Raw genomic sequence first — 23,102 nt, forward strand, 5'->3', positions numbered from 1 at the left:
CTAGTTATGTATCTGTCACTAGTTGTGTAACTGTCACTAGTTATGTAACTATCACTAGTTGTATAACTATGTATCTGTCACTAGTTGTGTAACCATCACTAGTTATGTAACTATCACTAGTTGTGTAACTATCACTAGTTGTGTAACTGTCACTAGTTGTGTAACTGTCAGTCCACCAGTGGAAAATTTAACTGTTGTAAAGCTCTTTGATCATATCATACACATGTGACGTATTATTTGAGATGTGATTGTGGGTTACAGCTTAGTAAAATTGCTGAGGGTGATCTTTTGTTGGAGAAGGACTTCTTGTTTCCATGTCAACTGTTATTATACCCAATCAAACTGCTCTACATACAAGACACAACCAGTTCAGTTCCCATTGAAGTGAGAGTGAAACTGCTCCCCACCTGGAATAAACTACTGGATGCTGTTGCCATGGTGTTAATACTGGAACCAAACATGACAGCTAATGAGTTCATTGCTATGGTGATTAGCAAGTTGGTGACAATGTTGCAGGAACAACAAGTTGAGGTGGGCGTGGCTTACTTATAACCAATAAATGCAGGTTATTATGCTTCATATACAGATAAGCCTGTTATGTGCACTTGGTAAGGTCAATATGTCTGTATTGGAGCGGACAGATTTCAGTAAAGGTGAGTTTTGTGTTTGTCATATCCTTATCCGTTAAAACCCCTCCCACCAGGTAACCATGGCAATGTTGTTACTGCCCAACTAGACCTTTTGAAGTGGATGCTGTCCAAAGGGAGCCAATCAGAAGTAAGTAAGCCATGCTTGGAAACACACAAGAATTAAGCAAAGCTTACCTGTCTAAAAGTTCAATGCAACTTTATTTTCAAAGTTTTGCTCACATAAGTGTGGAAAGACGAAGTATACATACATACATACATACATACATACATACATACATACATACATACATACATACATACATACATACATACATACATACATACATACATACATACATACATACATACATACATACATACATACATACATACATACATACATACATACATACATACATACATACATACATACATACATACATACATACATACATACATACATACATACATACATACATACATATGAAACCAAGTGTATGCCCACAGCCACATACAGTGGCAGATCTTGTAGTACAAGTTTGTGGCACTATAATTATAACCTGTGTTTTAAGGTGTTCATTAATTAGAGTTGTCATATTATAGGAGCTGCTACAAGGTGCCATCACAACAAGCTACTTGACTTGTGTTACTGGAGTACTTGTCAAGTTGTTCTCCCAGTTGCAGAGGGTGGAGCTAGTGTTTGCAAGTCTGGATCAGCTGATCCCTCCTCTCACTAGCTTCTTTGATAACCTGTTGAACCAGTAAGTGATGATCAGGTGATCCATCATGATGTAATCTCTGAGAAAGCTCTCTCAATAAACATGTGCTAACCTCAACTGGCCCAATAATAATAATAATAAAGCCATAAATTTTAGTATTTAAATGAATATGTTGGTAGCTGATCAAGGGAGTCTATTCATAGCGCAACTTCCTCATGAGTAGGGTAGTTACAGTTAAGGTTAATCACAACTCCCCCATGAGGGGAAAGTCAGTCACTGCCCCCTCATGAGGGATCATCAGTCTTATTTACTGTAGGAGTGACGGAGATCGTGGGGCGTTATGCTCATCACTTCGTAAGATATGGGCTGCCATAGCAACTTGTCTACAGGCTCGTTACACTGGTGGCTACTCACCACAATTACTGGGATTACTCTCTCCTCTCCTAGTATGTCACCACTACCCCCTGCGCTTGTCATGATACATTATATATTCACGCAGGTATTGATGCTGTCACTGAAAGATCGGGGACGCTCTGCAGGTTCAATGTCCTCACTAATATTAACCTTTTGGTGTGCAACTTTTGCTAAGGAAGCCACACTAGTGTACCCTGAGAAGCTACGCAAATCACTAGCACTGTTCCGTCGTCAAGGAGGCCGTATCGAGTTGCCAGGGTGGCAGGATGACCCATGTGATGATGATGCAAATGTTACAATAGTTGCAGACAGTATTAATGGACACCAGGTAATTAACATGTACTGCAGAAAATGTGGGTGTGGCTAATAGTAGATGTGTCAAACAGCAGATAGATGATTCGCTGGATTCTGAGCACCATGATATTGTTCCTGTTAAGGGCAGCTTCTCGCGTAAGAAATTAGCCAATGGGAGTGACTCAGGGGAGGAGGGGAAAGCTCTTGCTAGCAGAAGCCGCTATTTACGTGCTCGTCGCAAACTACCACTTGATTGGGACAATTCAGTTAGTGCTAGTTATTATGGCAACTGTTTAATCAGTGTTTATCATTAGGAGAACTATGTTGAGGTAGCCTCAGCAACGAAGAAGAAACGATTATTAACAGAACACCAAAAGGAGTGTCGTCGTGAGCGACGAAGATCACGTGATATTCCTAAAATGTTTAACACTCTGGACAAACTGTCACAAAATGGCCACACACAGTAAGAGCCAGCTGCTTGTTGTATTGTGTAATTAATTAATATGGAAGGGGGGGGGGGGGGCATGGTAGAAAGGAATTGGTTAGATATTAGTTAGTGCTACAGGATTTTTCTAGAAAATAAATTCAGGGGGGGGATCTGAGTTTTTTCAGAAATTCAGGGGGGGGGGGGGGGGGGGGGGGGGGCAGAACTTAAATTAGGCTAAATTTGTTTTATTGTAGCTAGCTAGCCATCGACTAAATTTTATGATTTCAAATCAATTTATCATTGTTTCATCATTGGGCTGGTTGAGGCATAGTTCGGGGAGGAGGGGGGGGAGGGCAAAATCATTTTCAAGGGGAGCAAATGCCCCCCCCCCCCCCCCCTAGAAAAATCCCTGTGCTGTGTGATAATCGTGAATACTTAATTATTGTGAAAAATCATTGTTAACTCGAAAATTTTCCTTATCACATTATTGTGATAATAGGAAATTTCCGGATACCTCTGTAAACTACCTAAAATGAGACATTTACAATTCCAGGTATAATTCTAACTAATAGTTTTTAATATTTTGTCATGATACTGGCTTGTCATGATACTGGCTTGTCATGATACTGGCTTGTCATGATACTGGCTTGTCATGATACTGGCTTGTCATGATACTGGCTTGTCATGATACTGGCTTGTCATGATACTGGCTTGTCATGATACTGGCTTGTCATGATACTGGCTTGTCATGATACTGGCTTGTCATGATACTGGCTTGTCATGATACTGGCTTGTCATGATACTGGCTTGTCATGATACTGGCTTGTCATGATACTGGCTTGTCATGATACTGGCTTGTCATGATACTGGTTTCCAGATAGCTATAAAACAAGCACAACTGCATAATGAGTGACACAGTAATAATTTATAGAGACATTTACAGTATTTATTTAGTATTTACATGTGCAGTCAAGTATCATGATAATGAGGTACATTATCGCAATAATAATTATTGCACACCCCCTAATATTAGTATAGTTCTCTTTGAAAACATCCAGTAAATTTGACCAACCAGAATAGAAGGTTTGGTGTTCGAAGGTTTGCCATTTGTGTAGTACCAAATTGTGACAAAATGGAACTTAACACTGTAATTGCTGGGAATTCGTTCAAAGCAATAAAGGGATATTTTTACATAATTTGTGATACACGGGATACTCCAATAAAGCTTGCAAACTACACTGACGTAACATACTGCTACTTTGTTATGTCTTTCTGAGAGTTAATTGGTAAGATTTAATATAATATTATTATTGTGTTGACTTGCTATTGTATCAGCTGAACTAGAGACTGACCAGCCTCCCATCCCCTTTTCAAATGTTTGGATCTGCCTCTGAAAATAATATTTGAATATTGGGGAATTACAAAATGTTTCCAAAATAATTGAAAAGTGTGTGTGTGTGTGTGTGTGTGTGTGTGTGTGTGTGTGTGTGTGTGTGTGTGTGTGTGTGTGTGTGTGTGTGTGTGTGTGTGTGTGTGTGTGTGTGTGTGTGTGTGTGTGTGTGTGTGTGTGTGTGTGTGTGTGTGTGTGTGTGTGTGTGTGTGTGACTTTTGGCCAATTTACAGGTGGTTACAAACAGGCATATCTCATGAAGCATTTGTCTGATCTTTTTTTAAAACAGATTTTATTAATTGGTAAAGAGTAAGCTACCTGTCTATAAACTTTCAACATACAACAAGTAACTAATCTGCTATGATATGTGAATCATTTCGTTTTATTGTCAGACGGATTTTGGACACGTGCGATTGTAAAACTGCAGTCTTGTTTCGATGAGTAGTATTGTAAGGAACATTGTTTGCTAACTAATGCCCACAAAGCTGACAGCCTTATTGTTACAATTTCTTGTGTGTAATCAAATTCCTAAGTTTAGGGTATTTCATGTTTTGATATGAGGATTTGTAAAGATAAGTTGCTCTCTTAAGAAAAGCTATGTGGTTAAAGGGTCTTTAAAATTGTGTAGAAACTTCTTGGAAACCATCTGAAGGGATACATGTTTTGGCTTGATTATAGAGTGTGTGTGTGTTTCTGTTTCATGTATCATTATATGGTATATTATGGTATAGGGTTGAGCTATAGTATATCTATAGCGTAAGACAAAGAGACAATTCCGACTCATTAATCTTGGGTGTTAGGGGCGGTGAAAACTGAGTGAAAATATTCTTCATAAGACTTCACCACCACTACATTTATCTGTTACGTACCTTACAATATTCCATATCATTTACTAAAACATTTTTTTTTTAATTTCTTGACCAACTTGCCGTACGTACTAAGAGCTGACTAGCACTACAAACTAACTGACATGTTTGTCACCACCTTATTAGGCTGTAATACATTTTTTGACCCACAAAACCTGGAGAGTGTCATGGAAAGGTTCTGACCTTAAAAGGCAACCTTACTATTTTGTCTTGAGGGTGGTGTTTGACAAACAGTCCAATCCATCATGTTCCCTATATACTGTATAGATATATGAATTGGTTCCTGTAATCTGTTGTCTTAGTTACTATGTGTAATGAGTATATTTCATTGTCATGGTGATGTACAGGGAATTGTCGGCTGAAATGATGATTAGCCAATCAGAAGAGTCTCCAGCTGTTCCCATGGTGATTACATGTAATGGTATTGATGTAGGGTCACCACACCCACCAGTTGCCATGGATCTGCACTCCCCAAGCTTATTATCTGATTATGAAGATGCATCAACTTCCAAACCACGTTCTTCCATTCCCATATCACAGTCCACAGATGCAGAATACAATTCCCCTATTCTTATAGCATCTCTTGCAGACTCTAGCTACTCCCCCAAATGTGTGCAGGATACCCAGCCAATCATATCACAGGATTGTGATGCCACACAAGCATCAACCACTGATGGGGAAATACCCTCCACAGAAGAATTGATTCCCTTCCCTAAACTAACAGGCAAGCAGGCTGGTGAAGGTTGCTCATCACACCCCCTACAAGATCACAGCTACACTGCTGTACAGCATGGACAGGTAGACAGAGTTAAGGATAAGGTGCTGCCCTACTCTAGTATGATTAGTCCAGTGAAGAAGAGTGAAACAGTTTTGTTGAGTGATAATGGTCTTCATGCTGCAAGGTGTCTACCTGTATCTGTCAACAAGTGTCCATGCAAGGCTGTGACAGGGACACAGCCTTCGGACAAAATGTCACAGCCAGGGGACAAAGTGACACAATCGGGGAGTGAAGTGACACAACCGAGGGACAAAGTGACACAACCAGGGGACAAAGTGACACAATCAGGGAGTGAAGTGACACAACCGAGGGACAAAGTGACACAACCAGAGGACAAAGTGACACAATCAGGGGGTGAAGTGACACAACCAGGGGACAAAGTGACACAATCGGGGAGTAAAGTGACACAACCAGGGGACAAAGTGACACAATCGGGGAGGGAAGTGACACAACTAGGGAACAAAGTGACACAATCAGGGAGTGAAGTGACACAACCAGGGGACAAAGTGACACAATCGGGGAGTGAAGTGACACAACCAGGGGACAAAGTGACACAATCAGGGAGTGAAGTGACACAACCAGGGGACAAAGTGACACAATCGGGGAGGGAAGTGACACAACCAGGGGACAAAGTGACTCAATCAGGGAGTGAAGTGACACAACCAGGGGACAAAGTGACACAATCGGGGAGTAAAGTGACACAATCGGGGAGTAAAGTGACACAACCGGGGGACAAAGTGATACAGCTAGGAGAAAAAGTTACACAGCCAGTAGACAAAATGACACAGCCTGCAGGCAGAGTGACACAGCCTGTGAATAAAGTGACACAACCAGTGGACACAATGGCACAGCATACAAATGTAATGCAGCCAGTAGACAAAGTGATTTACAACAGAACTGAAGCTGAAACAACAAGAGGTGCAGGGCACATAGTGACACAGCCAGTGACACATCCAGGACACACAGTGACGCAAGCTGTGGCAAATCCAGGACACACAGTAACACAGCCTGCAGCACACAATGTTCAGTTACTAAATAGCCAATCGGATTGCTCTAGGCCGCCACTACAAACTGTTCAGGCATCATGGTTGCAACATTCATGTCGTAACTATAGTGAACTTATAAACCATATAACACTTGGGTCATTAACTGCTCTTCAACATCTCTATGGTAACAGGATACCATTGTCATCTAGTCAGCTACCTCCTCTGCCACGATTGGTTCAACCTAGTAATCATCACGTGACCAATATGTTGAACATGCTGTCATCTGTCCCCCCGCCATTAACTGCTGCACCTGCCTCTGCTAGATTGCCATCTCAACGATTACCACTGGTACCAGCTATTGTGCGTCGCAACAATTATATGCATTCTAACAATAGCTCATCGCAACGTTTGATATCAGCTGGTGTGAACAATAGGGAAATGCACTCTACTAATCAACACATTACCGTAAACACCACCAGTCCCATTTGTACAGCTACACCATCGAACACCACCAGTCCCATTTGTACAGCTACACCATCGAATACCACCAGTCCCATTTGTACTGCTACACCGTTAACTTTAACTACCTCCTCTACTAATAGTAGAATTAGGATAACCCTACTTGCATCAGCTAACACTGTGTCTACTACCTCATCCAGTATCACTTCAGTAACTCCCACCAACACTTCTCTACCTTCAGCCAACACTTCTCTACCTTCAGCTAACACTGTGTCTACTACATCACTAACACCAGCTAACTCATCCAGTGTCACTTCAGCCAACACTTCTCTACCTTCAGCTAACACTGTGTCTGCTACATCGCTAACACCAGTTAACTCATCCAGTGTCACTTCAGCCAACACTTCTCTACCTTCAGCTAACACTGTGTCTGCTACATCGCTAACACCAGTTAACTCATCCAGTGTCACTTCAGCCAACACTTCTCTACCTTCAGCTAACACTGTGTCTACTACATCACTAACACCAGTTAACTCATCCAGTGTCACTTCAGCCAACACTTCTCTACCTTCAGCTAACACTGTGTCTGCTACATCACTAACACCAGTTAACTCATCCAGTGTCACTTCAGCCAACACTTCTCTACCTTCAGCTAACACTGTGTCTACTACATCGCTAACACCAGTTAACTCATCCAGTGTCACTTCAGCCAACACTTCTCTACCTTCAACTAACACTGTGTCTGCTACATCACTAACACCAGTTAACTCATCCAGTGTCACTTCAGCCAACACTTCTCTACCTTCAGCTAACACTGTGTCTGCTACATCACTAACACCAGTTAACTCATCCAGTGTCACTTCAGCCAACACTTCTCTACCTTCAGCTAACACTGTGTCTACTACATCACTAACACCAGTTAACTCATCCAGTGTCACTTCAGCCAACACTTCTCTACCTTCAACTAACACTGTATCAAATACTACAGCATACAGTGTTACATCACTAACAATGGCTAACACTTCTGGTGTTACCTCAATATCTTCTGCTAACATTTCCCTACCTGAACCTTCAGGTGACCCTGTATTAAATAATACTATATTAGTTAATACATCAACACAAGTTAACGCATCCAGTGCTTCACTACCATCAGTTAGTGTTTCACTACCACCAATTAACTCTTCCAGTGCTTCACTAACACCAATTAACACATCTGGTACTTCACTACCACCAGTTAACTCTTTATTAGCGATGTCTAGCACTTTGTCAGTTAATAATGTGTCAGTTAACACTTTATTGGCTAGCAATGATACTTCAATGACTTCAGTTACCACTTTTTCTACATCAGCAGATACATTAACACCAGTTAACAATCTTACATCATTAACTCCAACAATGGCTAGCATTCCCAGTATTGCTTTACTAACATCAGGTAACACTGCTAATCCTGTGTTAACACCAGTTAACTCATCCAGTGTTACTTCCAACAGCATTTCTCTACCTTTAATGAACATTTTGTCAAGTAATACGTCAGTTAATACTTTAACACCAGTTAATATATCCAGTTCTTCATTAACACCAGTTAATATATCCAGTTCTTCATTAACACCAGTTAATATATCCAGTTCTTCATTAACACCAGTTAATACTTCCAGTGTTGCTCCATTAGCTTTAGCTAACACTTTACCACCTTCAACTGAATTAACGCCTGAAAACATGATATCAACATCAGCTAACACTTCCAGCTTTACAGGTAACACTTCGCTTACTTCTGCTTCAGTGCCAACTGTCGGAGCTGTGTTAAATGGGAAATGTGATAATGATGCTGCTGAAGATGATTCAAAGTCGTGTGATCTGAATGTATCACATGATCTCATTAAGGAGTCAGGTGATGTCAACACTTCCCCTCCCCACACTCCTACCAGTGGTATACTAAAGAGAATCAGCCAATTTGACACCCCTAGCACATCTGGAAAGGTGTGTAGTGTGTGTGTGTGTGTGTGTGTGTGTGTGTAGTGTAGTGTGTGGTGTCCCAACCACCATTGTGGTTACTAGGACTAATGCTTGTCACTGACATGAACTTCATATCTGTGTTGATTGTTTGTTTCAGCGTCGACGGGTTTCATTTGCTGAGTCTGTGGAAGAGCACCGTAGCAACGATGACATGCCTGGAGAGAGTAGGTTCTTCACTTCACCACGTTCAAAACTTCATAGTAAGCTAAATAGGACCAAACACTAATGCTGTAGCTAGCTCACATGACCAAACCAAACATAGTAGCTTAGTACAACCTTTGTTTGTCTTCTTTCAGCTGCCTTATTTGTAGCTATGCCACCAGAGCAAACTAATGTAGGAGAAACTGATAGGGCTGGGACATATACCTGTACAATTGCAAGTGAACCACTTTTTGAACATGTTTTTCTTGTAGTGAGTACCTGAGCTTAGAATAATCACTTTTGTGTTTGCTGGAATATCAACTATTCAGTTGATCATTGTAAAGATCAAATATCTGAAGCTTTGTTCGCTTTCAGTCAACACATTCAATTGTCAATGTCTAATGATGTCTTCATTAATGTTGCACCTTATTTGGAATTATTACACACATCAGTCCTTACAATTGTTCCTGTGTTACTAACAGGTAAGGCGTCACCACGACGATTGCTATCCAAATTAAACAAGTCAAGGTCAGACAAGAAGGCACTGTGCAAAATGCAGGCCACCAAATCTGCTGCAGCAACTGAGCCACGCCCTTTAGCTAGACAAGTTTATCCAGCACTAACATCTTGTGATGCTCCAGTGGAAGAGATCCTGCATGGGTTAATGAGCTCTCCAACGTGAGTACAGCCACACCCACTGTTCTGCACTTTGTTAACTATTACGCATGTACAGGGCCAGAGGACTTGGACAACTGCTTCATGCCAGGAATATCAGAACTGTTGGAAATTTGGCAGCTTTGACTGAAACCCAGGTTGGCGTCTGTCTGTTGATGTGTAGCGTGTGTACGTGTGCATGTGTAGTGCAAGTTAAGGGGTTGACACACTGTTCTTATTACAGATAAAATCACTACCTATCAAACAGCCAAAGTTACGGACACTACACAACACAATGGAATTGTTTGATAAGCAAATATCATCCTCACCTGCCCCCACCCCCACCTCACCATCATTGGTATGTGTATCTATCTATTCTTGAAAGGGATGAATTCCATCGATAGCCATGTTTAAGGATTTAAAAACAATTTCTCTTACATGCAACTGTTAATAACGGGTTTACTGCTGGGCCATAACACTATATTACTTTGAGGTAAACTAGCTCAGCACTTTAATGGTATAGTTTCTGTACAAGTAAGAAATATCTTATGCAATATCTTGATGTGCAGTGGTCTATTCCATCACTGCAGTTTCTGTGCATGTCACTCAAGAGGAGGTTGGTTGATCTCTCTCTGTGATGTCAGTAGAGACATGGACACATTACCAATTCATACATTACAATATTTGCGAGTTGTTAGGGTTACCATATATGTACAAATTTTCAAGGTACATAAAATTTTTTGTGAGGATTGACAAATTTCAGTGTTTTTATTACTCGTTTTTCACTGAGGTTGCCTATTAGAAATTATAGAACTAACAATATGTATATATGGTAAACTATGAGAGACCAACCTCTTTAGTTATCCTGTTTAATAACTACATCATATTGTCTGTCTGTGTGTCATTCCAGGTAAGTGGTCATAGCAACGTCACTGACCGACCGTTACCAAAGGAACAACAATCAGAAAGTATGGCCTATAGTGAGCAGCCATCAAAAGACACCACTGTGAGAGAAGCCATTGAAATGACTTGTGGTGGCGGCTTGGTTGATATTGGAGGGGAACATGCACTTCCTATCACTGAGGGTAACAATGTGCCCTCTATCCCTGGGGCACCCAATGTGACACAGCCAGTGGATGATGTTGACACAACTCTGCCCACTAGTATTGGCCAATCAAATTCTAGTAGTGAGAGTAACCAGGAAGTGGGAGCTCCACCTACAGATAAAATCCAATCAGGCAGCAGTTCTGATAATAACAAGGAAGTAGAAGCCCTTCCTGCCAAAGGTAACCAATCAGATTGCAGTAGTGACAATAACCAGGAAGTGGAATCCTCACCTATCCAAATTACCCAATCAGATTGCAGTAATAATCAGCTGCAGGAAATGGAAGCTCCACCTACGGATATTGGCCAATCGGATTGCAGTGATATCTTGATAGCTGAACATGATCCCAGTGACATGGATGTTAACAAAAAAATACCCTTTACAAGTGGGTGTGGTCCCCAACAACCTGTTAGCGACAGAATGCATTATCTAACTGAATCATGTTCCTATGGTGACAGTGATGACTATTTGACCCTAGCAACACCAGACAGTCAAATAGCATCACGTGATGTCATAATTAGTGATACGTGTCATGATGAGGACCCCCTGGCTATTATTAGTGATGAGGGGAGATCTATTGCCATTAGTGATGAAGGGGATTCACTTGCTAATACAGGGAACCCCATACATCAAGCCCCAGTTGTTTCACAAGTAAGACAAAAACTACATGATTGCTTACAGAAGAAAGGAGCCACTGAATATCCCAACATTTTGAGCAAGGTCAATGACATCATTGATGACCTCAAGTCTCATAGCAACAGTGAATGTGATGACATCATGATGATAATTTATGATGCCTTGGACTATCACCAGATTAGCAGGAATTGACATTTCTACCTTGTTATTTGTATATTTCATTTAATTATATCATGTATGATTCATTGCATTAATTTAATGAAATACAAAATTACACTAGTTTGTGTTTTAGTACTAGTAATCCAAGTTGTCTTCGGCTGCCGACAGTATCCATGACAGCATTTAGGCATGTCACTTGTTCTGTCTCAGACAACCCATGACATGATCTCTGCGTGAATGGTCGTACCAAGTAGGGCTCTAATGCTCTAAATATTCCAAGGGGGGACTGGCGTATCTTTTCAAAGAAAGCTACATCTTCCCCAGATTGCATGGTTGTGTTGAACCCTCCCACACTAATGTAATCTGAGTGATATATGCAAACAACTTGATAATTGTATTTGTTCCAGAATCCTGTCTCTGGGGACACCAGTGATTTACGGGGTATATTCAAACTGTTAGCAATGGCAGTGTTGAAGAGGGAGAAGATCACTGGAAAGTAAACTTGTTTCTTGGGAATCGCGTTCATCAAACAATGATCAATAAATGTCTCGGTCAGCAAGTAGTTAGGATCAAGGAATAACAGTAACCGTTGTTGGTCTTCTTTGGGTACAATGAGGTGTAGGGCATGTCCCCTGTTTGGCCTTGTGGTGACCTCATAAGTGATATTGTGGCTGGGGTAACGTGATTGAAGTAATGTAATCTGATCAATGACATCATTGCTACCATCATATGGTGTCAAAGCAACTCGTAATGACACTGTAAGGCTTCTTTGTAAACAAGCCTTCTCAAACAGTAAAAAGAATTGGGTGTGGTTTGTGTGCTCATCAATATGAACTAGCACTACAAGTGATACAGAAGAGACAATACTTGCCCATGGCTTCACCTGTACCATAGGAGCAGATGACAGTGGTATGAACACATTTGCTACTACCCTGTATGGATCAGAGTTGCCCTGAATGTGCAATGACAAGCGTAACACATACTCAAGACCTCGAGAGAGATCAGGCACTACAAATCCATCATAAAGATGGTAGGGAGAAGTGTATTGGCGTCCATCTGAGGAGAAGTGATTCATATGGTTTACAAGAATTTTTAGTGCTACAGAGTTGACACTGTACTTTAAGTCACTTGGCAGAGTTACTGCTTGTCGGCCTTCAGCGTCAGAAAACAAACGAGAAGAGTTAAAGTAATACCAAGTCAACACCTCAAATCGATTGGTGGGTTGAAACTTTGTATAATGGCCGGTCCAAGCTTCTGCCTGGTATCGTTGCAAGTGGGGTAGTATTCTGTCATTCACTGCTTGTATTTCATAGGTGTTCATTTGTACATCTTCTTGTAGTTTACTGATTGTCAACTCCAGAATGTACTGATGTACTCTGTACATGTGGCTGGGCTCCTTTAATGGGTGCAATGTTATTGCTGTCTTAATAGAGTCCATTTGATACAGCTGGTCAGTCACCATCTCCTTAGAATAATCCATAAAGAACAAGTCTCTGGTCTACAATGAACACAGCACATTACACAGTGTACAGCTATCTGAGCCCCACCCCCCTACAGACATCATACTGTTTGGGTTACACTACTGAACTATGTGTCATTATGATGTATTCAAAAATTAGTGTTATTTTAAAAATGAAGTGGGCTGCTTCCCCATTTATGGCACCAGGCCCCTATTTAACAGCTGAACAGTGAGTAAAATTTCTTGCTCAAAGAAACAGCAACACCATCTGGGCATGACACACTTCATTTTTGGATTTAAATATACTAGTTAGCATATAGCTATGGTATAAACGTGACTGTAATATTAGAACATTGAATGTGGCTGTTGTATTAGGGTGACTGCTTTATTAGAGTATCTTGAGTGGACCACAGGTGCAGGGTGTGTGGTCTTTCCATACCTGCTTTTCAATGTACCATAAATAATACACAAGACACTACCACTAACTATGACTGTAAAATAAGTAAGAGGTGTGGTCAATATGTAATATGTACGGCCAGATCAGATTGTAAAGGGGCTTGGCCAATTTTATTATACATAGCTACAAGTACCATAAATAGTACAGGCACACAATATATCAGAACAACTCATGTCTATACAGCAGTCTGGGTGCTTTAAATAATAATTTTGCAGCGTCTAAATATGGAAATTGTTGATACGGAAAACTGGCACCTCGATATGGTTTCATTGAATGAAGATGACAACTAGCATGACTGAAGATAAGGTGTAGGACAGGTCTTAGTGACAGTTATGGAGTAGCAGATCTTCCTCCAATAAAATAAAGCAGAGTAGTAAAACTGTCAATTTGCTATCTACAATCTTTTTACCACATCAAAAGAGTTTTGAACAAACTAGAGTGATGCTGTATCACTCTACCACTCTTTAGAAAAGCCCCTTGATAGTAGTTCAGCATGAGACCATAAAATCACAACACACATATTCCTGTTTAATCCATATATGGTGAGTCATTTTTGGTGCATATACATATTTCTGACAAGTGCTAACAATTTTTGTTTGTTCACCTATAGGTGTGTCATGGATTAGTAGGTGTGTCATGGATTAGTAGGTGTGTCATGGATTAGTAGGTGTGTCATGGATTAGTAGGTGTCATGGATTAGTTTTAAACTGTATTTACTAATTTCCATCACCCCCAAACACACAGTCACAAAACGACAAAACGAATGGATGGACACACTGCAATGAACAATAAATCCCTCGCAATGAACAATAAATCCCTCACAAAGATTTCAAGGCCAACACATACTGTCACCATCAAAACAACTCGGTTACCAGCCATTTCACAGGGGCACTGAAGAGTTACGTTATCCACTAGATGAAAAATTGAAATTTTCAAAAGGGAATAAGGATCACTGAAAAAAGGGAATGTTGAGATGGTAAAATCCCTTGACCTGTCATAAAATTTTAGTTTACATGCTCCATCCATTCATTCATTATTTTGAGACAAGTAGGAATTTGTGGTTTACATTACTTGATTCATGGCTTTTTTTAGTGATCCCTATAAACTTTCATTTCTTCATCTAATAAAGTAGGGATCCAAGCAGTGAAACAAGAGATGAATGATGGTATTACAGCAGAGCTTGGTGAGAAAACCCTTACTTTGGCATTGAAAAAAATGATTGTTATAACATGCCAATGTAGGGATTTTTTCCACCAAGCTATGCTGTAATCTCTTGTTTCCCTACTTTATTTAATATACTAGTTTGTTTGGGTTTTTTTGTTATAACATACAGCTATACAAGTGCCTGCCTGCCTGCATGCCTCACCAGCCACAAAGCTGGAGGTTAAACAAAGCAGTGCATGGCCACCATTTTTACACCACAATAACAAACTCACCAGTTGGCATGTGCCTTTTGGAGTTCCGACGAGTGTGTGCTATCTTTCCTTTTATTTTCAATCAGGCTGGTTGCCTTCTTCACGATGCAATGAAACACATATTGAGGCACTAATTTTCCATATTAACACGAGCAGCATATGTAAACACCACAAAATTATTTAAAGCATTTATGCTTGGTAGATTCCTGTAACTCCCTGGCAATACCCATTATACCAATCTTGGTTGATTGATAACAGTCAGCCATCAGCATTTTCCGAGCAAAATCACATTTTGACCAACTATTTGGAGGCTTGTTCAGTCAAACATCTGACCAGCAGCAAGACACAGTTGGTAAAAGCTCAACTAAAAATCAATCAAGCTATAGCTAGCAAATGTCACATCAAGTTGATAGCGTACCTCACAGCTGCTCAACATCCCAGCGATGATGTGACCCATACTATATTACCATGTGATCACAGATGACAGGAGACTTGTTCTAATATTTTGGTGCACAGATCGGTTACGTTGTTTTGTGAAGACTTCAGAAGAGTGGAAGCATTTAGACTGTACTATCTGCATTCCAGGATATTTGAGTCTACTGAGAGCAAAGGGACTTGTGTTTGATTTTTGGAGGGATCCAGTTAAGTCACAGTTGGCTGGGAGTGATGTGCCCTCAGGTGTTACTGACAAGGATATACTTAGTGATTAATCTTGAAGTAAAACAGTGAAATATCAGACGAAAACTCATGGCCAAGGGTAAGCCGTACAATGTGGTCTGGCAAAATGATTGACTGAGCTCGACATGGATAACTTAAAGGATGGTAGCAGTTATTGTTGTAGTGGAATCATTGTCATGTGGTGGTTAGTATGTGTAATCTATGTACTGGAACATATTTCTAAGCTGAGGTGTGGCTATTACCAAAGCTGTGATGTTTAACCTAGTAAATATACGTGCTTTATCTTAGTCATCATGCTGTAAGGTAGCTAGTCATCATGCTGTAAGGTAGCTAGTTGTACACATTACAATAGTTAGTTAATGTACACATTTTTGATTAACAAAATTTAGTAGGAGCCCATATGAAAATGGGCTATGTTGTGGAGTCAGAAAAGTTCTAGGTGTTCCATGTGCTGGTGACCTGTGAAGGATTACTTGTGGTGTCCAATACTATCCTGTGATCCTGTCCTCTGAAGCATGTCAGCTACATATAACTTGCTGTTCCCAGGAGACAAAATGGTCAATCAATTGTGGAAATGGCCTACCAAATTTAATTAATCTTCCTAGGACATTTTTGACCAATCAGTGATGAGTTCTTATTTCTGGCACTGGATAATGATCGAGCATGGGAACCATACTTCTCAATCTATTTACTTGATCACAATTACCACACACCCTTATTATTGGTCTAACACATTCATAATGCGAAAATATGATAGGCTGACTCTAGATCCTCTAATACAGCAGTCACCCTAACAGTCAGGCAGCCGAAAATTCGAGTTTTACTATGTTTTCTAGTTTAAAATTTGCTGTTAGATGGACTAATATTATTCCATAAAGGTGATTTCGTCGTGCAACATGTCTCTAGGATGGCTTTTAAAAAGGCAGAATTTTAGGCGGCATGCAGCAATTTTAGGGGGATTCCTACTTAAAAAGTACTACTGTACTTATGCTATGATAAAAAAGTTAACAAAATAGTACAATTAATTAATGAAACAAGAAATTAAGTGTGTGTGAACAAGGATAGGATGAACACACACTTACAACACACACACAACACACACACACACAAGGATGAACACACACTCAAGGATGAACACACACTTAACAAGGATTAAGTGTGTGTGTGTTACCCTTTGAACATTCTCTTCACTACATTATACACTTAACAGCTGACACACAAACAAACCTGATAGGCCCACGTACACTGTGTATTCAATTTCCGACTGATACATCGTCCAACCTCAACATCTTCATTATAACTCACAACAACATTCTCTAAACAATCATCCACCAGAGGTCCAAGCTTCCTCAACAACGCTCGGCTGAAAATCACACCTGGACCACCCATACAATAGTGCTCATGATCTTCTAGCTTCAGTCTCTTGCGGTCCTCAGGCTTGCCAAACCCCGGGCTACCCATGTAGATCTTCTGAGCAGGATTAGTAGCAAGAAGTAAGTTGTACAAATCTTGTTTCTTGACGTACATGTCATCATCTACTCGCATGAAAAAGTCAAAATGATCAATGTAATGTTTGTACATGTACTCCAGCATTTTGAACACCTTACGTTGTGGAGGGTAAGTGTGATCATCCACCCCTAGCAGAGTGACCACTGAGAATTGGACGTGTTGCGTACTGTTGGGCTGCTCTGAGAAGAAGATAATATCAGCCATTTGTTTGCCCCAAGTGTTGTAGACGGCGGTGGCGCGTGTATCCAGGTACTTTTGTGCAGTGACCACGCCCACCAATACTAACTTGCGAGGCGAGAGTTCTTGCGATAATAATTTGGACCGTTTGGCAGTATCTGAAGGAGCCCTCACTTCGTGTTCTAACTCACTATTCACCATCTTCTTGCTGGTTATCTCTGTTGGCGTTTTGATGTTCTTAAAGGATGGCTCTGTAACTTGTGGGCATCCCTCGCGTTGTCGCTTGATACATTTCTTATACAACTGATAAACTGAGTCCTGTTCGGTACACAACTGTTTAACAGCTTCTTTATCTTGATAATGAAACAATCCATTTAGTAAAAAACCCAGCATAAAACCCACCCCCAAGAACACGACACTCTTAGCTGTAAACAGCATAGCTCAGGTATGGGACATTATTTAATAGCGATCAACTGAATTTCCCGCTGCTGCACAATTTTGACTGAAACCATTTGGATACAGTGTTAATGAACCGTCTGAGTATCCGGGGAAGATTGGTTCCGCCTTGTAGTGCGGAGGTGAGGTGGCTACATGGCAAGTAACGAGACATTGTCATCAGAAGATGAATGCGACAGGGATAGGGATTGCCTGTTCGTACTAGGAGATGGGTTGTTTAGAGTATGGCACGTCATTTTGATCGTGGCTGTAATCGCGCTAGCAATAAGTGAGTACGTACACGCATAAACCCTACCATGTACTTAAGCGTATCCCATGTAGTTGTAGTGTTGTTTCGAGTGATAAAGTGTCCGCGACTACCAGAAGAGTCGCGCAAGAGAAAAGAGCGTGAGGAAAGACGAGCTCGCGGAGAAGACGGTACTGGAAGCAACCTCGAGCTAAACAATACTGACAATCATTTGATGCCTCGAGGCACTAGTCCATATGAAGGCAACGTCGACCAACCGTTAGTGCCCCCTGGTAATGTGGATCTTCCCTTAACCCCGCCCTATCAGCAGCCCCCGCAAGATTTAAATGTAGTATATAACCCCTCAGCAACTAATTATCAGCAGCCCCCGCCATCAGCTACCCAGTCCAACAGATATAGCTATGACCCAAGCAATACTGTTGAATTGCGTTATATTAGGAGCAGAACTACTAGTGAGATGGGCAGAGACTCCTATTACGATCACCATGGTGAGGCTCCACCCACTAATGATGACTCATCACATCCCATTGTCTCTACTTCAACAAGAATCTGATTGGCCAGTATGTATTTTCAACAATCCTCTTTTTGTAAAAGATAAATTACAACATTGTGTGTTCCAGTACATTTCTTATCTCACATGATCAAGAGTATTTTTTAACAGCTTGTTGGTTCAGTACACAGATATGCTGTTGAGGTAAAACATATGTAACAGTAGAGAGGAGGGAGATCTAGTTCTCATCCACCATTAATCAGTGGGCATGTTAACTAGACAATTGAATTAGATAGCTCAATTTCATTTTATTAGTTGTTTAAGGTATGTAGTTATATTCAGCCACCAACAGTGTTACAGCAGATGAGAAACTAGTTCAGCTTATGAGGTACATTAACCACTCACGTTGAGGTCCCTGAAGTATTCGTTGTAGTCTAACGCATACCCTACCACAAATACATCCGGCACTTCAAATCCTATATCTAGAAGAAAGTCACAGTATAAATTACTAGATAACATTTAGGTTGTGTGAGCTATTTTGAAGGAGTTGTTTTCACTAAGGCACCAAATGCACATAATTATACCAAAGAAGTCACAACAGGAAATGGACCTTCATCAGCAGAGTGGTCTGCTTTTAATGCAATCACCATATAAGGCTCTTGCAGCAAGAATAACCTAAACTTTCTCCCCTCAAATAGCCCACACCATGTTACTGACAGTTAGGCCTGTAGCCGGAACTCTTTGGCGTCCTCTTCACCAGTAAACTGTATTCCAATATATTAACTAGCAACAATATAGCCGTAGTAATCACCTTGCCACTTTCACACAAGCTGGTTTGTGTTCAGCAAGAAGTGAGAGCAGTTTCTGCATTGTCGCTCCTGTGTCAACTATATCCTAAGGCAAAAGGCAATAGCTAGTGTACTACTAGATAATGTTGACCAGCTTACCTCCACTATCAAAACATTCTACAAGAGAAATCATTTTAACAGATAACAAGCATCAATTATAGCTCACCTTTCCTTTAAGACTGGAGAGGTTGTCACCACCTATTACACGGATTTGTCCAGTTGAATGGTCCCCCTCGTAACTCTTCAGTCGAATGAAATCTATCTGTAGCTGAAGACGTTTACCTGAGCATATTTGCTACTATGTGATGGTCATCACATACACTTCAACCTACCACTGGTAGCTGTTGAAGTTTTGATGCAGTTTAGTAAGTCACCAAAGAATTGGTAGCCACCCTTGAGTACACACAATGCCACCAACGATCCTCCCATGTCATTACATATCTGCTGAGCTAACCGCTCTGTCCTATAATAACATCTATAGTATGTTCACGTTGAGCTGAATCCTCAAAAACATTTAATAACTCATGGGTGCAATTACACACGATCTTGAAATTTGGCTCATTTGTAGTGCTGCTTGACCGGCTAAAAAATTTCAAAATCTTTTTGTTCAGATGTTTGATATAATATTATGGCCAATCAAAATTTTTACAATACATTTCCTATCGGGAAGCCATATAAGTACAGTGTCCATTACAGCCCTTTCCCGAACTTGTAATGGAGCCAAACCGTACGTGTCTGTTGTTGGCACCTTAGCTGTTACCAAAAATCATCTGGTTGGCTGAAATGTTAACTCTGTTGAAAAAAAATCTACTTTTAATTTTTAACTGTTTTTCAGGATTCAGCTCAACGTGAACATACTATAGTGAATCGAACAGTTGCGTAACTGTAAATGCTAGTTAAAGCACCCCCACGTGTACAATAAATAAAAGCACAAAGGTATGGATGAGAGACTATAGCATGAGGCGACGCCAAGTGCTATATTAGGCTTGAGAGAGTGCTTTTATTTTTATATTGTATAAGCGTAGCAGTGCTTTAAGTCCCAAAAGAGCTCACAAAAATCCAAACATTGCTCTCGACACAAGAACCCAGCAAACGATGCTTACACTTGTATGGTAGCTACCACTCAAATGCAACATCGCTACGTGCAGACTTGCCAATTAAGGGGTGTGGCAGCTGTTTCCACCATGAGTCGTCATCCCTCAATGTGAGGGATAAAGACTCACAATTGAAATGGCTGCCACACCCCTCAATTGGCAAGTTGTTAATAATTCGCACTCACGTGTAGCAATGTTGCATTCAAGTAGTACAGAACATCGCAGCTAAAAAATTTCAGGTGAAGCCCCATACGCCAAAGTTTTTTTCGTCAATTTTGGGGCAATAGTGGGTTTGCCAAACTTTATTACCGCCAAAGTTTATTACTATATGGTAGTACAGGTGTAGCAGTAAGCAAATAAAATAGTATCTTTTTGGCCATTTTTGGTGATTAGAAATGTTATGCACGTGATCTTGTGTTTCGTAAATAACTTTCCAATCAATGCATAACTTTACTGTTCTTTATTTTCCACACCAATGCATAGCTGTACTTTATGACGCAAATGGAAAATATAGCACACTTGAATGCGTCACAGAAAATAAAGAACACTTTATGCTTTCGCCAAGCAAAGTACTTTAACTATAACTTATTGAACACCTGAGTGTTAATGATGCCTGTCTTGTCCAGCAAGTAAACTAACAGTAAGGACATTTTGTTTTGGCTTTGCCAATTTTCATTTGACAAAGCCACCAGATAGACCACAGGTTACTATTTAGTAACCCCACCACAGGTTTATAATTAACTAACCTCATACATCAAAGGAAATATTGATAAATACTTTTAATAGCACCAATCTCACCAATGTCACAGTGTGGTACTGACACATAGTATGCCACTTTCACTCTTTATCTGCTTTATAGCACATAGAACAAGCTGACATCGGCTTGTACTCTATTTAAAGTGGTTGCCCACAAACACAATTACCAAGGCTGCAACTCAGCCACCCACAATCAATTATCTCAGCCTACAGCCTCAGTAGATAAGCTTATGTGCAACCTTGTCAACATTGTCCTCAGGTCTCTAAAGAACATGTGTCAGCTCATTCCAAACATGTGCATATTAATCATGTTGTTTAGCTACTTGACCTTATGATGTGTTCTTTGTACTGGTGTGTGCACTCAAACATGGCAGAACAGCAAAGTTAAAATCATAAAGATCAAGTCAGCCCTGGAAACTAATGTTACAAAGCCCACCTCTAATCTACTGGGGATTTACTGATAGGGTGTACAAATCATTGGATGATTGAAAATCTTTACTAACTTCAGTTCAGTATGTGGCAAGGGTACATAAACAAACACGCCCACAAAAAGCGCGCAAGCTATTGCACGCTACCAGCACGTGTTCAGGACATACAATAAACAAATTCATAAAATCCCACAACCGGTTACTCCAGGTGAAGTGATACAGCTGACAATGCAATCCCACTCGTCCAGTACACAAGCTAGTAAAGGTCACCTGTCCAATATTAGCCCTCTGGGGATCAACACGCGGTCCAGGTCGTCAATATAATGTGCTGGTAGACAAAACTTGTCCTTTTTAAAACCAATGTAATCATCCTTCAACTACGAGTAGAACAATAGCGATACAGTCACAAATCTACCACACAGGATACTCACTAATATGCAGTCGTCTCGCTCAGCGACTGTCTTATCCACATTATTCGCAGACATCTTAGCGAGCTGCTTACTGTATCTCTGTACTCGGTGAGATTACGCGCCAATCTCGTTGTACGCATGCGTGAAGGACTACACCAAGAATCTGATTGATTACTGTACTGCGGTTTTCCAAGTTCTTGCAATGCAAAGCATCATGCGCTAATAATGTGTCAGTATGCGCAGTTCTTTAAATACACCTGTAATATTCTGTGGCTGTTGAGTTGTATGCGTAGGCATCCTTGAAGTCCTGTGAGTCAGTAGCTAGTTGTCACTGAAAATCTACTGTTGAACAACTGCGCACGTACATGCTTGTATAACACATGACGCTTTGCATTGCAAGAACTTGAAAAACCGCAGTACACTAAATAATTATGCAGACCTCAAAAACTAAATGTAATAACGTCACAAAGAGTTAATAAAACTAGACTCTTCACTTAAGTCAAGCCATGCATCCAGGTGATCTAACACATAAGTGTGACAGTGTATAATCATTGACTGTAAGTAAAAGATGAGTGTTAATAGGAACCTCATTTGATGATCTCTAGTCCTGGCTATGTAGGTCAACAATTTGACATGCAGAACAACAAAAGCAGCTAGCTGGTTTAGGAGATGCACAGTTAAGCTATTCTCAGGACCACTTTTCCACTAAGCTGTAAAAAAGGGTGTGGCCCAGGGTAAAAAAAAGTTGTCACAGTGGCCTATTGAAAATTTTATTCATGTGAACACAAATTCACTGAATTAATTGTCATTATTAAAAATTAACCTACCATCACAGTCGATTGGCCACCACTTTTAATTTCACAACTTTTTCACCTTTAATTTTTTGAGGGCCACTTGCACCTTTATGTGTAGCAAGCCACAAAAGTCGGTGGCTTTGCATCAAATTGTATGCATGCAGTGGCAGATTTAGGGGTGGGCCAAGTGCCGGGGGCTCTTGACCCCCTCCAA

General features: G+C 40.5%; 4 protein-coding genes across 6 annotated transcripts in view; 2 read left to right on the top strand and 2 right to left on the bottom strand.

Moving 5' to 3' along the window:
- LOC136248643 (serine-rich adhesin for platelets-like) overlaps window positions 1-11,790 on the top strand; it is a 49,460-nt gene extending 37,670 nt beyond the window's left edge. Inside the window, exons 18-31 of one of the 2 annotated variants that reach the window (XM_066040408.1) lie at window positions 262-531; window positions 587-653; window positions 704-777; window positions 1,233-1,390; window positions 1,665-1,794; window positions 1,848-2,090; window positions 2,149-2,322; window positions 2,371-2,519; window positions 5,087-8,939; window positions 9,073-9,175; window positions 9,599-9,794; window positions 9,850-9,928; window positions 10,015-10,128; window positions 10,681-11,790. In XM_066040408.1, the coding sequence (XP_065896480.1) occupies window positions 262-531; window positions 587-653; window positions 704-777; window positions 1,233-1,390; window positions 1,665-1,794; window positions 1,848-2,090; window positions 2,149-2,322; window positions 2,371-2,519; window positions 5,087-8,939; window positions 9,073-9,175; window positions 9,599-9,794; window positions 9,850-9,928; window positions 10,015-10,128; window positions 10,681-11,703 (6,633 nt within the window). In that variant the 3' untranslated portion in view covers window positions 11,704-11,790. The remainder of the gene's footprint in view (window positions 1-261; window positions 532-586; window positions 654-703; window positions 778-1,232; window positions 1,391-1,664; window positions 1,795-1,847; window positions 2,091-2,148; window positions 2,323-2,370; window positions 2,520-5,086; window positions 8,940-9,072; window positions 9,176-9,598; window positions 9,795-9,849; window positions 9,929-10,014; window positions 10,129-10,680) is intronic. The other variant, XM_066040409.1, reaches the window with a different exon arrangement.
- On the bottom strand, window positions 11,748-18,516 carry LOC136248657 (chondroitin sulfate synthase 3-like). Of its 2 annotated transcripts, XM_066040428.1 has the most exons (3): window positions 17,287-18,516; window positions 16,907-17,214; window positions 11,748-13,168 (listed from the first exon to the last, which is right to left on the bottom strand). In XM_066040428.1, the coding sequence occupies exons 1-3, from the start codon at window positions 17,801-17,803 to the stop codon at window positions 11,783-11,785; spliced, it is 2,211 nt and encodes a 736-aa protein (XP_065896500.1). In that variant the 5' UTR covers window positions 17,804-18,516; the 3' UTR covers window positions 11,748-11,782. The 2 variants fall into 2 exon arrangements, with proteins under 2 accessions (XP_065896500.1, XP_065896499.1); XM_066040427.1 differs by having other exon boundaries at window positions 16,907-18,516.
- LOC136248698 (uncharacterized) lies at window positions 17,874-18,728 on the top strand. Its single transcript, XM_066040486.1, has 2 exons — window positions 17,874-18,089; window positions 18,143-18,728. Exons 1-2 carry the CDS (start codon window positions 17,957-17,959, stop codon window positions 18,619-18,621), a joined length of 612 nt encoding a protein of 203 aa, XP_065896558.1. The 5' UTR covers window positions 17,874-17,956; the 3' UTR covers window positions 18,622-18,728.
- Window positions 18,634-22,277, bottom strand: LOC136248694 (hypoxanthine-guanine phosphoribosyltransferase-like). The gene is made up of 9 exons (XM_066040482.1): window positions 22,116-22,277; window positions 21,955-22,061; window positions 19,739-19,869; window positions 19,573-19,688; window positions 19,506-19,523; window positions 19,370-19,452; window positions 19,276-19,322; window positions 18,964-19,040; window positions 18,634-18,754 (listed from the first exon to the last, which is right to left on the bottom strand). Exons 1-9 carry the CDS (start codon window positions 22,167-22,169, stop codon window positions 18,710-18,712), a joined length of 678 nt encoding a protein of 225 aa, XP_065896554.1. The 5' UTR covers window positions 22,170-22,277; the 3' UTR covers window positions 18,634-18,709.
- Between the last annotated feature and the right edge of the window lie 825 nt (window positions 22,278-23,102).

This window comes from Dysidea avara, chromosome 3 (assembly GCF_963678975.1).
Source record: "Dysidea avara chromosome 3, odDysAvar1.4, whole genome shotgun sequence".
NCBI classification, from domain to species: domain Eukaryota; kingdom Metazoa; phylum Porifera; class Demospongiae; order Dictyoceratida; family Dysideidae; genus Dysidea; species Dysidea avara.